General features: G+C 40.1%; 2 protein-coding genes across 4 annotated transcripts in view; one reads left to right on the forward strand and one right to left on the reverse strand.

The window, feature by feature from the left end:
- ccdc135 (coiled-coil domain containing 135) overlaps positions 1–16,155 on the forward strand; it is a 175,672-nt gene extending 159,517 nt beyond the window's left edge. Inside the window, exons 1-18 of one of the 3 annotated variants that reach the window (XM_057329079.1) lie at positions 7,645–7,716; positions 8,037–8,182; positions 8,588–8,762; positions 9,114–9,239; positions 9,328–9,522; positions 9,634–9,792; positions 9,889–10,107; positions 10,182–10,292; positions 10,412–10,484; positions 10,575–10,703; positions 10,803–10,931; positions 11,879–12,096; positions 12,304–12,519; positions 14,565–14,675; positions 14,759–14,869; positions 14,953–15,147; positions 15,468–15,607; positions 15,993–16,155. In XM_057329079.1, the coding sequence (XP_057185062.1) occupies positions 8,037–8,182; positions 8,588–8,762; positions 9,114–9,239; positions 9,328–9,522; positions 9,634–9,792; positions 9,889–10,107; positions 10,182–10,292; positions 10,412–10,484; positions 10,575–10,703; positions 10,803–10,931; positions 11,879–12,096; positions 12,304–12,519; positions 14,565–14,675; positions 14,759–14,869; positions 14,953–15,147; positions 15,468–15,607; positions 15,993–16,098 (2,559 nt within the window). In that variant the 5' untranslated portion in view covers positions 7,645–7,716 and the 3' untranslated portion in view covers positions 16,099–16,155. Of the gene's footprint in view, positions 1–7,644; positions 7,717–8,036; positions 8,188–8,587; positions 8,763–9,113; positions 9,240–9,327; positions 9,523–9,633; positions 9,793–9,888; positions 10,108–10,181; positions 10,293–10,411; positions 10,485–10,574; positions 10,704–10,802; positions 10,932–11,878; positions 12,097–12,303; positions 12,520–14,564; positions 14,676–14,758; positions 14,870–14,952; positions 15,148–15,467; positions 15,608–15,992 lie in introns of those variants that run through there. The other 2 variants (XM_057329081.1, XM_057329080.1) reach the window with 2 other exon arrangements.
- On the reverse strand, positions 3,622–6,799 carry lcat (lecithin-cholesterol acyltransferase). Its single transcript, XM_057329097.1, is given in 6 exon segments — positions 3,622–4,622; positions 4,707–4,931; positions 5,409–5,504; positions 5,611–5,726; positions 6,125–6,281; positions 6,586–6,799. Coding segments are annotated over 6 exon segments (1,296 nt in total). The 5' UTR covers positions 6,731–6,799; the 3' UTR covers positions 3,622–4,065.
- Positions 16,156–16,169: the final 14 nt, after the last annotated feature.

Genomic DNA, 16,169 nt, shown 5'->3' on the forward strand with positions numbered 1-16,169 from the left:
TGAATAATATGCACGAATAGTCAAACTTTTAGACACACATAGCCATTAGCTATTATTACTATTTTGACATTTTAAAAGAATTATGAACTCTTCTAAAATATGAGTGAGGCTTATTAATCTTTTAAAAAAATAAAGCGAGGCTTATTAATCTTTGTCAATTAACATCTTATATTTAAACGGGTTTAAGGTAGCTACACTTTCCTAGATTATAAAATCATGATGTCATCAATTTAAAATGTCTTTTAATATTTTTATTTATTGTAAACAAATGAATATGTATACACAGTTTATATTTGTATAAAACTAATTTCAATGGTTTTAAATGATTTTATGATCATGAGTGTGTTAGGTGATCAAATGTGTTAGGTGTCCAAAGTTAAAAAAAATTGAGTAAATAACATTTTCGAACATGTTATAAATGTATTGTTATGTCACATTATTTAGTAAACATTGCATTATTGTCTGTTTCTGCTTGGTATTGAGGATTTTAGATCATGATAAACTGCACATGCCCCATTTTGCTCTGTTTCACTCAGTGTGAGAATGATGTTCAAAGATCAAAAAGGTTTGATGGGAAAAAGAGATAAAAAGGGACTCCCAGTTTACTATATCTATATTTAAAAGAAAACTGGAATGTTTTTCCAGCTAAATGTTTTTGTGTGCACACTGTATTCGCTCTGCGCACACTTTGACCTCATAAACTAGTTTAAAGGGTACAGATATCCAAATGGTATATTCAGCACTGTATATAGACAATGTCACGGCTCGGTGTGGCGGAAGAACCCAAATGCAGGCAGCAGCAGTGTTGAAGGGGTTAACAGAGACTTTATTAAATAAGGAACCACAAAACAAAAGACCCACAATGTGGTAACGAGGACAGAACTAATATAAAAACAGAAACAAAAATACTTCCCACAAGGGAACAAAACAACAGGACAAAAATAACAAAACAAAACATGACCAAACGTCAAAATTAAAGGCAGGGAAATCCAGAACGTTAAATGATAATCCCAAAGACAAGGCAGGGACAAGACGAGAACTCACAGAGTTGCACTTACGGGGGACATTCACCAAACACACACATACAACGCAAGAGCACAGGACAAAGAAACAAGAGGGCATTAAATAGGAGAAGACAAACGAGGGATAATGACACAGGGCAGGTGGGAAACATTAGACACGGCAGGGAGGCAATACACGAAACGAGAGGGGCGGGACCAATGACGAGACACGAGAAAACACATGAGAAGTAAAAAACATAAACAACTCATGGCTTTCTCACATAAAACCTAAGGGCTCTGTCCCGATCCTGCCACACGACTAGGAATTCATAAACAAGAAGGTAGGACCTTGACAGACAAAAGTACGTTTAACGAGGACAGATTTGTACACAACTATTTTTTATAAACATTTTTATTGTCATCACCTGTAATAATTCGTAATACTTTAACAGTATTTTGGAATACAAAATTCCCTTTTTACATTGGAAATATAATTAACAAACACGCTATCTTATACATACAAAACTGTCAGGACTCTGTCCTTCCTGTTACGAGTTCTCATGCTCACTAGACAGAGTCGTGACAGAACCACGTCTTGCGGGTTTATGTTGCGTTTTGTGTGGAGACACGTGGCTTTGTTGTCACTGTCGCCGCGTGTCATCCTGTCTTGTCTTTCAGCCCCGCCTTCCTGTTTCTCCGTTAGTCTCCCATTAGTGTTTCATCCCTCTCTCCTGTCCCATCATCTTCCCGCCAGTTCCCATTAGTGTTAATCCTTGTCACCTGTCCTTCACCGTCCCTGTATCATTTTTCCCTCGTCAGTGGTTCACTTTATTAGTCCTTTGTTTATTCCCAGTCCTTGTCTGTGCATTGTTATTTGTACGTGCGTTTTATTCGCCCTACTGTCTGTGTCCTGTGGATTTTCCCTTGTGCTGTGGATTTATTACTTTTATACTCTTTGGACCTTGTTTATTTTGCCCCCTTGAGGGAAGTTTTTGGTTTATTGTTTTGTATTTTAGTTTATTTTGTCAGACATCCCCTCGTGGGTATTTCCTTTGTTCTTATTAAAGTCTTCTTTGTTTAACCCTTCACCTGCCTGCATTTGGGTTCTGTCCTCCCGTTCCGTGACATAATGCACCGACTCTTTATGAACCCAGCAGGCAGCATGGACGCCGTACGTTCCCGCCAGGCTCGCCTCCTCTGCGGCATTCGCCAGGGAACCGGAGATGTGGATAATTACATGGGCCGGTTCCTAGAAGTCGCAGAGGAGATGGTGTTTGGAGAGGAGGAGCTGACGACGCTCTTCAACACCGGTCTCAGGGAACCACTCTCGCATGCGGAGATGAGGTCGCTGAGACCACTGGACTTTGATACTGTGTGGCAGTATGCCGTGGAGCGATCGGAGTCCAGGGTCTCAGCTCAACCCGCCTGCCCATCTCCGCTGGTCGCAATCCCTGAGGGTTGTCTCCTGCAGATTGGGGTTGTGGGCGTCGCCAAGCCGTCCTCCTCGCCCCTTACAGCCTATCCACCCCAGCCCAGCCTCGGTGGCAAGCGGGGAAGGAGAGAGTCCTGGGGATCGTCCTCTGAGGCCTCCAACCCAGAGCCAGCCCTGCCTTTTACATCGTTCCTTCAGCCGACCACCAGGCGGGTGGCCCGGCTGAAGAAGAAGAGGCAGCGGTCTGTCCCAGCAGGCCTTCCAGCCGGCGTCCAGTCCAGTGCAGCCGGGATCCAGTCCGGCCCAGCAGTCGGCGTCCAGTCCGGCCCAGCAGCCGGCGTCCAGTCCGGCCCAGCAGCCGGCGTCCAGTCCGGCCCAGCAGCCGGCGTCCAGTCCGGCCCAGCAGCCGGCAATCCAGCCGGCATTCCAGGCGGCGTCCAGTCCGGTGCTCCAGGCGGCGTCCAGTCCGGTGCTCCAGCCGGCATCCAGTCCGGTGCTCCAGTCGGCGGTTCCCCCCAGGACTTCCCCTACAAAGTCCCCCAGGACTCCGCGCCCTCGAGCGCAGCCGGGGACAAGAACTATTTCCCCTAGGACTGTTCCCCCCACAAGCCCTTGTCTGTCCCAACCCCTCCCATGTTTGTTATTTTTGATGGCCCATCCCAATCCCATTTTGGCCTCCCTCATGTTCCCCCTAGTCTGCTCTGTGCTTTGGTGTCTGTCTTTGTGCCTCTCTGTTTTGGCCCGCTGAGGTTTCACCCTTGAGACGCCGTGAGGCGTTTCTTGGGGCGGGGGTTCTGTCAGGACTCTGTCCTTCCTGTTACGAGCTCTCATGCTCACTGGACAGAGTCGTGACAGAACCACGTCTTGCGCGTTTATGTTGCGTTTTGTGTGGAGACACGTGGCTTTGTTGTCACTTTCGCCGCGTGTCATCCTGTCTTGTCTTTCAGCCCCGCCTTCCTGTTTCTCCGTTAGTCTCCCATTAGTGTTTCATCCCTCTCTCCTGTCCCATCATCTTCCCGCCAGTTCCCATTAGTGTTAATCCTTGTCACCTGTCCTTCACCGTCCCTGTATCATTTTCCCTCGTCAGTGGTTCCCTTTATTAGTCCTGTGTTTATTCCCATTGTTGTTTGGTGCATTGTTCTTTGTACGTGCGTTTTACTCGCCCTACTGTCTGTGTCCTGTGGATTTTCCCTTGTGCTGTGGATTTATTACTTTTATACTCTTTGGACCTTGTTTATTTTGCCCCCTTGAGGGAAGTTTTTGGTTTATCGTTTTTTATTTTGGTTTATTTTGTCAGACACCCCCTCGTGGGTATTTCCTTTGTTCTTATTAAAGTCTTCTTTGTTTAACCCTTCACCTGCCTGCATTTGGGTTCTGTCCTCCTGTTCCGTGACACAAAACATAATTCTAGTACATCACACACTTTAAGAGCTATAGTATCTATAATTGTCAATGTACAGAATAAATACATATGATAAATTCTGTATAATACAAAACTAGAACAGAAAAAAGACTTATTGATGTTCATGACAAACTTCTGTACACTGATATCACATCAGTATACTTCTGCATTGCTTTATACAAATGTTACAATCAATCAGAAAAATGTCACAACATCTACAAGGTGGAGTTTTAATTCAGCTCATCGGTAATGACGTTCCCGTCCGCCGGGAACTTTCCCTCCAGAATCCTCTGGATTACTGTGAGGACCTTTTGATTAAAGATCATGTCCAAATGAGCTATTCCTCTGAACTCTGTCACATGCACGGCCTGTTTCTGTTTTCCTATCCATCGCTTACAAAGACTCAAGCTGCGACTGTCAACTGTGTCATCTCCATCATCGTAAATAAAATCTACGGGATCCGTGTTTGGAAACTCTTCGTCGTACACGTATGTCACAGGCGTAGGGAGGCCGACCCCGTAGAAGCAATAGACCTCGACTCCAGGTGCGGGCAGACCGGCTGTGAGGTTTCTGGTATCCTCCCACATGTACCAACCATCCTCGAAGTTAATGTCTTTGAAGAAGCGATGGTAGTCCTGGTTGGTGTAGTTGAAATAAGGGGTGGAGATAAAAGCATGGTCTTTGGGCCAAGCTTCTTCAGAGGGGATCATCCATGGGTTTGTGGTTGTCATCCGCTGCTCTTCACGGATCTTGATGTTGGACACGAAGGGTATACCATCGTTTTCACCTAAGAATGCATAAAAATTTAATTCAGAGCTCTATTGAATTTTTTATAAATGGAATGAAAATTGATGATTTGTTCCCATCTTACCTGATGCTAAGACTCTGAGAGGCTTAACAGCGCCACCCCATGGTGCTCCAAGAGAGATGAAACCCTTTATGTAGCGGTCCTTCCAGTCCTGAGTCTGCTGGTTGAGGAAGTACAGGATGTAGTTGTTGCCCATACTGTGGCCCACAAGATAGACTGGTTGTTTGTTCTCGTCATGCATTTCCTCCACCAAACTTTTCAAACGCTAAAAATACTCCGCCTGTTCATCTATGAGGTACAAAAATGGTTACATAGAGTTTGTTAGTGGAACACAGAACTAATTCAATATTAAATTAATCATTCAATATTTTTGAACTTCTGAATTGATTTTTAATAGATTTTATTTTTTTAGATGTTTTAGCTTTGATGCTTTTATATTTACGGTAACACTTTGCAATAAGGTGCTATTTGTTAACAATTCGTTTATGCATTAGCTAACATAAACTAACAATGAACAATACTTCTACAGCATTTATTAATACATTGTTAAAATCAAACGTTGTCACTGTTAACATTTGTTAACGCACCATGAACTAACATTAACAAGCATTAACAAATGCTGAAAAACAAAATTGTTATTGTAATTGACTAATGTTAACTAATAGCACCTTATTGTAAAGTGTTACCCTTTTAGCTTAATAGTTTAGAATTCATATTTTCAGTTTATAATGAACTATTTAACTCTGTTTGCAAGGGTGTTCTTACTTGGAGCGATTCTCCAGTCATATGGAGCGCCACGGACAGTCGCATTTCGCTCATATCCCATGCTAACCAAATGCTGAACCATGGTATGAAAGTAACCTAAAAAAAGATTGGCATCACCATAAAAATAGATGTTTTAAGGTATTTGTTGTAATAAGGTATGGTTGTCATAAATGGAATTACTGTTCAGAGATGTTATGCTCACCTGTCAGCTTGTTCAAGTCCAGAAACTCTATAGGGTGGGTCTGTCCAAATCCAGGTACCCTGATCTCCACACCTGGTGCATTAGATGTCTTGCGAGTTGTCCTGTTGTACACAATTCTATAGACATAAAAGATACATAGAAAATGTAGTGATGTGTTAAAATCTTTCATAACGGTGCCTCTGGTATGCCTCATTGGACTGCCTACTACATAGTTTTATTAAACACTGCTTGCTTTCTACGCAATAATTGTCTTAGGTCTAGAACTATGTCATCAGAATTTGAGAATTCTCCAAACACAACAAACAAAAGGTCAATGACCTGAAATAGAGGGGCAGCCATAAAAAAAACCTATGCAAACTCAGCTGAGGCTGATTAGGAATCACAAGTAAATAAATCAGAGGCTTCTTTACAAGAAAAGTGGTTTTACAGTTTTGAGTAATGCTACATGTCAGGTATCAAAACAGGTCTGTGTGAGGTCACCATTTTTGATATGCGATAAAAAATAAATGTTTACCTTATATTATCAATCCAGCAGTCAATTCCAATGGGCACGAACATGTTTAGGTCAATCCAGAGCGGGAACCAGTGCTCAGTTTTCTTGTAACACATCCAGTGCACCAGTGTGGGCTTGTCTATTTTGGCCTCCAGGCGATTACCCAAGTTTCCAGGTACTAGAAATGCAAAAATGCAAAATTTAGTTTTTGTTATGAGGTAGGCCTATTTTGTTATCAAACATGGACCTTGCAAGAAACCATGCACAAAATATGGATGTTTTTCTTTAGAAATATTACACATCAGGTTTCAACTGGTCTAAAAGTGTATGAGTTCAACTTCAAGATATCTTATGCACTTGCTTTATTTTAGTATTCATTTATCGTGAATTGATTGAGCAATAATTAATAATAAAGCTTATATAAAAACACTTTAAACAAAGTTTAATTCAACTTTAATAGCTTTGAATGAAATTTTGCTTACCTATAATAAGAGGTGGAGTGCTGTTCGTTACGACGCGAGGTTTGGCTGTCGGTGGGAAGATAACGTTAAATAACCAGAATCCATAGGTCTGGTGAAGTACAATTAGAAGAAATGCTATGGATCTGAAGGACCGAGAATATTCCATCGTGTCTATCGTCTCTGTTCGGGTTTCTGCTCTGACTATTCAGTACCGTTCAGTACTGCGGGTCTTGTAATGCGTTCGTCCAATGAGTCAAGGCGAGGGGGCGGTCAATGTTTATTATGTAAGGTCACTCTTCATGTGCTCTGCCCCTGTAGTGATTGTGTTATATTCAGTGACAGTAGGCGACAATAAACACAGGTACAAGCATGCGTAAAGAAGCTAACTTTAGGAAAATGAACCATAGTAAAAGTCACGTAACCGTGTTAGCTGCAACAAAATAAACAAACGTTATCTAGCCTAAACTTAACTTCCGGTAGACCAAAGGATCAATAACGGTTGAGTAGTTTCAGTTTAATTTAATTCAATTGATATACAATAAAAATAATAGTGAATAAATATTTAATATTATTATAAATTAAACATAAAATAAACTACTATGCAGACCAAGTTAACTTCGGGCCAGGCGTGCGTCCGATGAAACCGTCCATAGTTTTACTACAAATATCACAGTTAAACTGATTTTACTCACAAAAAAAACATGGTTTCTGTGGGTAATTTATGCTAATGTCAACCACACATCCAATAAACATCCAGACTGACAGACGTCATTAAACTTCTGTCTTTGCAAGATTAATTGCTAACAATTGTAATGTAATTTATCTCCATGTAAACATAATGTGATGGGATTAGATGATGATATCAAGCCAATGATATTATTATTCCGGAAATATGAAGGATTGTTAATGTAGTTAATTTATTCCCCCTCGTTCTTTAAGATGACCCAATATACATTAACTCGAATGTTCTTATTTATTTATTCATTTAATTTATTTTAAATTCTGAAGTTCTCGAAAGTTTTATTTGACGAAAACATCTGGTGTCCCCGCCTCCCGCACTTGACGTCAGTGCGTCCTGCTGTTGTTATGGAAACCAGGTTGCGCTGCGTATTCGGTTCAGAAAACCAACGGGGAGATTGTCTTTATTAAAACGTAAGTTTTTAAAACGTATCACTGCCTTATAATTGGGGAATACAATTGCAATAAAATGCAAATACGTGTGTTAAATGCTACAGTTGCTTTCACTTGCAGTTTCTAATAAGCTAATGTTTATAGTTACTCTGCATTGAAAGGGCTCTGTGCAGCAGACAAAGCAAAGTTTGACTTTGACCTATGTTATTACTCAGAAAATAAAGACTGAGCTTGGCTCATAAATCAAAATCCATGTCCTTTATATAAAAGTAATGTAAAAGTTTAATTATTTAAGATATAGAACTTATCTTGTAACTTAAACTCTTAAAATGCTTATTTAGATGGAAGTTTTACTAGAGCTGGAGGAAAGTGTTGTGACAGATGATGAAGAGGAGAATGGCGAAAGAGTTCAGGATGAAGATGTGGATGGTCTCCGGACACTGGAGAGCAATCTGTCCAACATTCAAATAACTTCTACTACACACACGTAAGGTTACTACAGTTCATTGACTTGGGATACACTCAATGTGCATGAGCCCTCATGTTAAAACATTTCATCAGAAGTGTTACTCTTACATGAACATTCCAGGTCATCCACCCATGCCTCCAAGGAAATCGCCTCTTCTCTTAAATGTAACAGATAAGTAGGGTAGGCTTACAAGCAGAAAAGCAGAAATCAATGTCTGAATGTTTTTCTTAAAAAAAATTATAGACATCAAGTCTGTTTAATCAATTAATATTAATTGTCATTAGTTTTTACATGACTGTAATAAAAGGGGTGATTGAAAAAAACACATTAACCTTCAACATTTATTAATATTCAACACAGTATTTAATATGCATGGAAATATTTATATATTACACTCAGTAGTGTTTTTTACTTTTGCTTCAGTGCAAAGCAAAGACCTCAAGTGGACCCTTCCAAATGTTTGTCTTCATACATTGAGAACTCGCCACAGGAAAAATTCATGCTCGCAATGGCTGAAAACTTTCGGCAACAGTATGCTCTTTTGTACCCCGATCGCAAACCACTTCTGCTGTGTCCCGTCAATGAGTGTGGAGTTCAGGTACATAGAAAACAAATACATTTGTTAGACATACATTATACTGTAAAAGTGTTTTTACATTATGTTAACTCAAAGCAATTAAAAACAAATTCAGCGTTTACAGCAATTTATCACTAGTGAAGATTTAAAATACTTGGTAGAAATGACTTTTATAGGTTCATATATAATATTAAGGAAATAATAAATACATTTAGATTTATTTTAAATTATTATTAAAAACTATTTATTTATAATGAAGGCAGAAAAATACAGTATAGTAACATTACAACAAAATTTTGTAATATTCAATTTATTTTTTATGGTACTCACTTTTTTTAGCATTGTGTCTAATTTAATCCATTATATCAACAGAAATTTGTCAGCACCACCCTGCGATGCACCTTGCTCCCTTATCCAGAGCTGTACAGCTGGGAGGGATGTGCCAGTTTTGTATCCGATTATCTTTCCTTGGAATTACTGGACCCGCCATTTGAAATAGTGAGATGCTCATTTAATCATGATCTGTTCTGGAACTTATACAAGTTGTTTTGTGCAAACACTTACATTTCATTTCTGTTAAATCTAGCCCAAACAGCTGTCATCTCCCACCTGGGTTGTGCAGACACAGAGGGGCACGTGTTTTGATTTCTCCTGCCTGCTTTGTAGTCTCTTGTTGGGCGCGGGATACAACGCTTACTGTGTCAGTGGGTACGCCAGTAAAGAGATGTGTCTCCTTGATCAGTCGCACCAAGAGTGTCCTCAACTGCAGCCTGAAATCCAAGTACAAAGACAATCTGCATTCAATTTAATGTGAATTTCTTTGAAGGATTGTGTTTTTTCATGTCTTCTTACCCTGTGAGATAAGACGATTGTTTTTGTGTGATCAACTTAGGGTAATGAAGACCAACAGATGCAGACGAAGAAGAAATACTCTGTTAAACCACCACGTGATCTTCAAAGCTCCTTTGAGAAACATCAGGATAAGAAACGGTATGCGGATGCTACAGCAACTGCCCTGAAGAGACAAAAAGAAGCAGAGAAACTTCAGAAGGTACAACATTTGGGTGGGGAACGGAGACCAAAGTGACATTTCTCAGACATAATAACATTTTAGAAATGTTTGAATACATCGGTTCCTCGTTGACAGGAGCAAGAACGTCCCCCAGCAGACCCTCTTCTGGGCGTGAGGGTTTACAGCTGGGTTCTAGTGCTCTCGGGGAAGCGGGAGGTCCCTGAGAACTTCTTCATTGACACACTGACTGGAAAGTGCTACACCACCACCAATGAAAACTTCCAGGGCATAGAGAGCATATGGAACCATCAAAACTACTGGGTCAACATGCAGGATTGCCTTTTTGGTTGTGCGGTCAGTATTTCTTGGATTCTGTGAAATTATTTTCAAGATTACAGGAAGTTTACAGAGTGTGTTTGGGTCTTTAGGAGATGACCTTTGACTTGAGCGATCTATCAAAGTGGGAGTATATGTTATGTGGCCCTTCTAGCCAATCACTATCCATCATTCCTGAGCCAAAGGAGACAGAAGACAACGAAGTACAGCAAGACTATTTTATTTCTTTATTTATTTCTAATTGAACTACAGTTACAGACTAACATTGTGGTCTGTGTAATTCTGTCTATTTTCTGTCTAATGTATTTTTATCCCTGTGGAGGATGAAATGGAAGAGCAGAAAGTATTTGAGATGCCTCCATCTTGGGTGGCTAAAATAGACATTACTCCAAAAGGTGAAGTTCTATATAGATTTCCGCAGCTTTTCAACTATTTCTTAATAAATGTTTTGGTCATGATTGCTCTGTTTATTATCATCATTTTAGATATGGAAATGCGTTATCCAGGAGGCACAAAGGTAGTCCGGTACAGGAAAGCCAAGCTGGAAAAGTTTGCACCTTACCTTCTGAAAGATGGTCTGGTGACCAGACTTACCACTTACAAGGACATTGAGGGTAAGAATTTTTATATCATTTTTTTTGTGGCATCAGATTATATTGAAATAAAGGTTTTTCAAATGTGTGAGTGAATATTTAATGCTTGGCTTTCTATAGGCACCCAACCTGACACTGCTAAAGAGTGGTTTAAACATCGAAGCGATTGTCTTGAGGAGAGAGAACTGCAGACAGATACCAATGTGACAGCTGAACTTTTTAGACCTGGAAGAAGCGATGCGCTTAAATGTAATTTTACACGCACGTACGCGCACACACACTTTTCAATAAAGGATTTCATGATGTTAAGCCCCTGACATAAGTAAGAATGATTCATATTGGTTGTTACTATCATTGCTTATACAGTATTTGGGTCATTGATTTGAACAAACCCCTAAGATTGTTTAAAATGTGAAAACATTTGTAACTTTTTTGGTTAAAAATAAACAAAAATTTGATTTTTAGTAAGTAAATGAAAACTAGCTATGCAGCTGAATACTAAATTTCTTCACCGATACCGATAGCCGATTATTCACAGTGATGTCTACCGATGCCGATAGCCAAGGGTGTGACGAATAGCTTTTATCAACCGATAATGATTATTGGCCGATATAACGGTGCATTTATATTAAAAACCTTACCCTGATTCAAAACTGAATTATAAGACGATTTCATGGAAAATGTCAGTAAAAACACTTAAAGTAACCTGCACTTGTATGTTTTACACAGAGATGACAGTATTGAGGCTATAGTTAATCGATTGCAGCTTTATAATTGTAAATGTAATAATAAATGTAATCATTTTAATAAAAAAATGTACACATCTGAATCTTTAATAATACTATTAATCCTAATAATGTACTTATTAAATTTATTGCGTAAACTTTAGAATCTTAAACTTAGCTGATGAAAATATCTAAAATAAATATATCTATTATATAAATGTATCTGGGTAGTTGACGTATAAATCGTACACGTGTCCTATGGTGTGACAGCAAAATTTTGAAAACAAACTGTTAATATTACATTGTTTTATATTATTTATATTTATTATATAAAATAGCATGGGATTTATCTTTACTGGGTTTTTTTTCAAAATGTTTGCCGTCTCACCATAGGACACATTTGCATATTAGTCTGTCAACTACCCATCTAATGAATCTAAAATATCTAATACTTTAAATTTCACTGTTTAGACCACAGGTACATCACTTTGGTACCCGAGACTGAGTGTCAAATGGACTTTTATAGCCATACTCGCTCCGACGGTCTAGCCCGCAGAATCGAGAAGCCTTTCGAAATGACAGAAACCTTTGAAGATCGGACAGACTTCCTCTTTAATCGACATATTGTTTATGGAAAGAGGGTCAAAGTGTCTCAGTCTGGAGGAGCTCTTGAACAGCGACCTCTACAGGTAACAAACAGGCTTTAACCTTTAATCCACTCAAACACTGAGCAGTTTAACCCAATATTATCTTAGAGGTATAACATTAACCAACAATACTGAAGTAACTTCTAGCGTAACAGCTGGTGGCCTTGCTTACAGTAATTATATCAAAGTCAACTTTGTTATGTTGACCAACATTGGGTCCCATAACACTTTGTTTGTGTTGTCAAACAGAAGGTGGAGGAGATGTTCCACAGAGATCCTTCTAGACCGCCCTGTAAGGAAGTGGCTAACAGGGACTTTATGATGTCGGAGGGGCAGATTCACGTGACCTATCATCTAGAGCAAAGTAGGATAATCCCATTTTGGCTGAATTTCATCAAACCCAAAGAAGCAGCAGGATCAGAAAAAGCACAAGCTTTCACTCCAGACATGGTTTCTGGCTTTCAGGTCTGATGAGACAAACATGTTTGTTTTAGCCCCACCCAGTTAAAGGGATAGTACACTCAAAAATGAAAATTGTGTCATCATTTACATTTACATTTATTCATTTGGCAGACGCTTTTATCCAAAGCGACTTACAAGTAGAAGAGCATATAAACATTTTGTCAACACGTTAAACAATAAGTTAGTTTATAAGGCCATGCTAACGTTAGTTTACAAGGCCATGTTGTCCAGATGGCAGGCAGAGACACGGGCAGAGATGGTGGGGTCATCTGGCTGAAAAGAGAAATGAAGCTGCATATCATCTGCATAAAAATGGTATGAGAACCGATGTGCCTAAATAATTGGACCTAGGGAGGTGGTAGATATAGAAAAGAGGTGAGGAGCAAGAACTGATCCCTGACGAACTCCAGTTGTCAGCTGGTGAGATCTGGGTGTCTCGCCTCTCCAGGATACCTTAAAGGATCTGCCTGTGAGATAAGAGTCAAACCAGTTGAGTGGAGTTCCAGAAATGCCCAGTTTGGAGATAGTGGACAGCAGGATCTGGTGGTTCACAGTGTCAAATGCAGCAGAGAGATCAAGTAGAATAAGGACAGATGACAAGGATTTAGCCCTTGCCTGCCATAGGTTTTCGACGACAGACAGGAGAGCGGTCTCCGTAGAATGTCCTTTCTTGAAGCCGGATTGTTGACTGTCCAGAAGGTCGTGCTGTGAGAGATAGGCAGAGATTTGGTTAAAACTACCCTTTCGAGGGCCTTTCGAAGGCAGGAGTGAGATTGGTCTGTAGTTGCTGACCACTGAGGGGTCGAGTGTTGGTTTCTTGAGTAAAGGTGTTAACAGGGCTTGTTTAAATGAGGTGGGGACAGTACCAGTGGTGATGGAGGTGTTTATAATGTGTGCGAGTTGAGACAGTAGAGACGGAGAGACAGCCTGTAGGATGTGGGAAGGGATCTGGTCGAGGGGCCAGATAGTAGGCCAGGTGGAAAGGAGAATTTTGGAGACACCAGTCTCCGAAAGGGGAGAAAAATAAGGGAGTTGAGGATAGCAAGGGGTAAGAGAGAGATCAGGGATGAGTTGAGCAGAGAATTGCCTGCTGATGGTCTCCATTTTATCAGTGAAGAAGTTGGCAAAGTCATCAGCAGTCAGCGAGGTATTGGCGGAAGGTGGAGGGGGACAGAGAAGAGGGGATAAGGTTGAGAAAAGTAGATGCAGTTTGGATTTGGAAGTACTCGGTTTTGGCTGCAGATATATCAGTAGCGAAGGAGTTAAGAAGATGTTGATATTTGGAGAGATCGGCAGGGTCTCTAGACTTGCGCCACTTCCTATCCTCAGCCCTTAGCTTGGTCCGATGGTCGCGAAGAGCCTCAGAAAGCCAGGGGCAAGAGGGTGTAGCACGTGCAGACCTAGTGGTAAGAGGGCAGACACTGTCAAGACAGGTTGTTAAGGTTGTACAGACACTATTAGTAGTTTCCTCAATGTTGAGAGATAAGTAAAGTGTTGTGGTGGGCAGGGAGGAAGACACCATGGACAAAAAGCATGTGGGAGAGAGGGAACGAAGATTACAACGGAAAGAAACAGGGTTTGGGGTGGGAGGTGAGATTACAGGGAGTGTTACAGTGAAATTTATTAAAAAATTGTCAGAGACATGCAGGGGAGTAACTAGACTATTATCAGCGGTGCAGTTACGAGTCAGAACAAGATCTAGCTGTTGTCCTTCTCTGTGGGTGGGAGGGGTGTTGGCCCTGGGAAAGTCAAACGACACAAAAGAAGAAATTTTGAAGAACATTGATAACCGACCATCACCGGCCCTTATAGACTTTCATTGTATGGACACAAAACAACAGAGACATTTCTCAAAATATCTTCTTTTGTGTTCCGCAGAAGAGTCACATACAGGTTTTGATCTATATTAGGGTGAATAAATGACAGCATTTTTATTTTGGGTGTACTGTCCCTTTAAATCTCACCATTTTAAAATTCTCCCTCACATCCTTGTCAAATGTTTAAATTGGCTGCCATCGTGTTGACAGCATGTTTATTTTTTCCTGCAGGTTGATCCTTCTACGAAACCCTACAAGAACCTGAAACTGTATGAAACGCTTGTGGATCTGATGAGAGATGAGGAAAATGTTGTGCTTCAAATGAAAGATTCTGAGAAAGAGGTAATTAGGGAAGGAAAACATTTGGTTCGCAAATAACCATGTTTGTCTGGGCATTGGTGTTGACCGTTGCGTATGCGTTTCAGGTTAAATCCATACTTTCTGCAAGAGAACAGGAGGAAAAAAATACAGTGCTTCAGATATCTATTTACAACACCACGAGAAATGAGACAGCATGTCGATGCACGGAAGAGACGGTGAATCAAAAATTAAATGAATCATGTATTATTGTATGGATCCACAATGCTCCTCCCAACATCTTTTTATTCTCTTTCCTCAGGAGCGTATAGCAAAAGAAAAACAGAAACAGCAGCAATCGAAGAAACTGGACCCGCTGGAGCCCTTTCTGGTCCAGTTGGGACCCTCAAGACCCCTCACACCCCAGGCTGCTCTTCAGATAAAAACAGACTGTCTGGCTGAGTTTAAACAGCAGTTTATTAACAAAGCCAAAATCCTTCAGAGCCGACTTGAAAAGGCATGTTGGTCATTTTCAAAACCTTTAAATGACTTCTGTGGTTACACGAAATAAGATATTTTGAGAAATGTCAGTGGTTGTGTGTCCATATAATGGATAATCAATGGGGGCCAATACTATTTGGTTACAAACATTCTTAAAAATATTTTCTATCGTGTTCTGCAGAAGAAACTCATACAGGTTTGAAATGACATGAGGATAAGTAAATTTGTTTTTAAACAGATCATTTTTAGAAACCAACAGTCATGCACTTCTAGTTTTATGAGGTTAACACTCTGTGTTTGGTTGAGCTAGTTAAAATGATCTCCAACTTTTTTCAGGAAACTGAGGAGTTGCAGAAGAAACAGTCGTGGTACCAGAAGAACCAGCTTAACATAACCAAAGAGGATGAAGATGATTATCATGCCTACTGCTCTGATGCACTGCTCCGAATCCACATCCTCAAACAGAGACTCGATCGGTATGTAATCGCAGATCAGTTCCATAGGGTTTTTGGAGCATTTCTGTAGTTAGTGATCGTATAGGTGGAACATCACTGAATTTCAATGAAAGAGAAGTTTGTGATTAAAGGGACAGTTCACCCAAAAACGTCATTTACTCACCCTCGAGATGTTTCAAATCTGTATCATTTTCTAAAAGAATGCTAGTAACCAAACGGTTCTTGGCCACCATTGACTACCATAGTAGGAACATTTCTTTGTTCTGTTGAGCACAAAAGATATTTGGAAAAATGTAGGAAAGCAAACAGTGGCACTTTACTGTAATTTTTCCTACTATGGTAGTCAATTTAAAGGTGTAATACTAAAATTCTGCTTTAGAAACAGTAAACCTGTATTGTTTTGTAGTTACAAGGAGAAGGCACCCAAGATGTTCCTGGCACTGGAGGAAAAGCTAAAGAGAGATCCAAGGTTGAACAAACATTTTAAAACAGCACAATTAAATAAAGATTAGTAATGTCATCCTACCACTTTTCCTGAAAAACCAATCCAAATAAAATGTTCATGCTTTTTAAACACAGCTTG

Source organism: Triplophysa rosa, linkage group LG3, assembly GCF_024868665.1.
Source record: "Triplophysa rosa linkage group LG3, Trosa_1v2, whole genome shotgun sequence".
NCBI lineage: Eukaryota > Metazoa > Chordata > Actinopteri > Cypriniformes > Nemacheilidae > Triplophysa > Triplophysa rosa.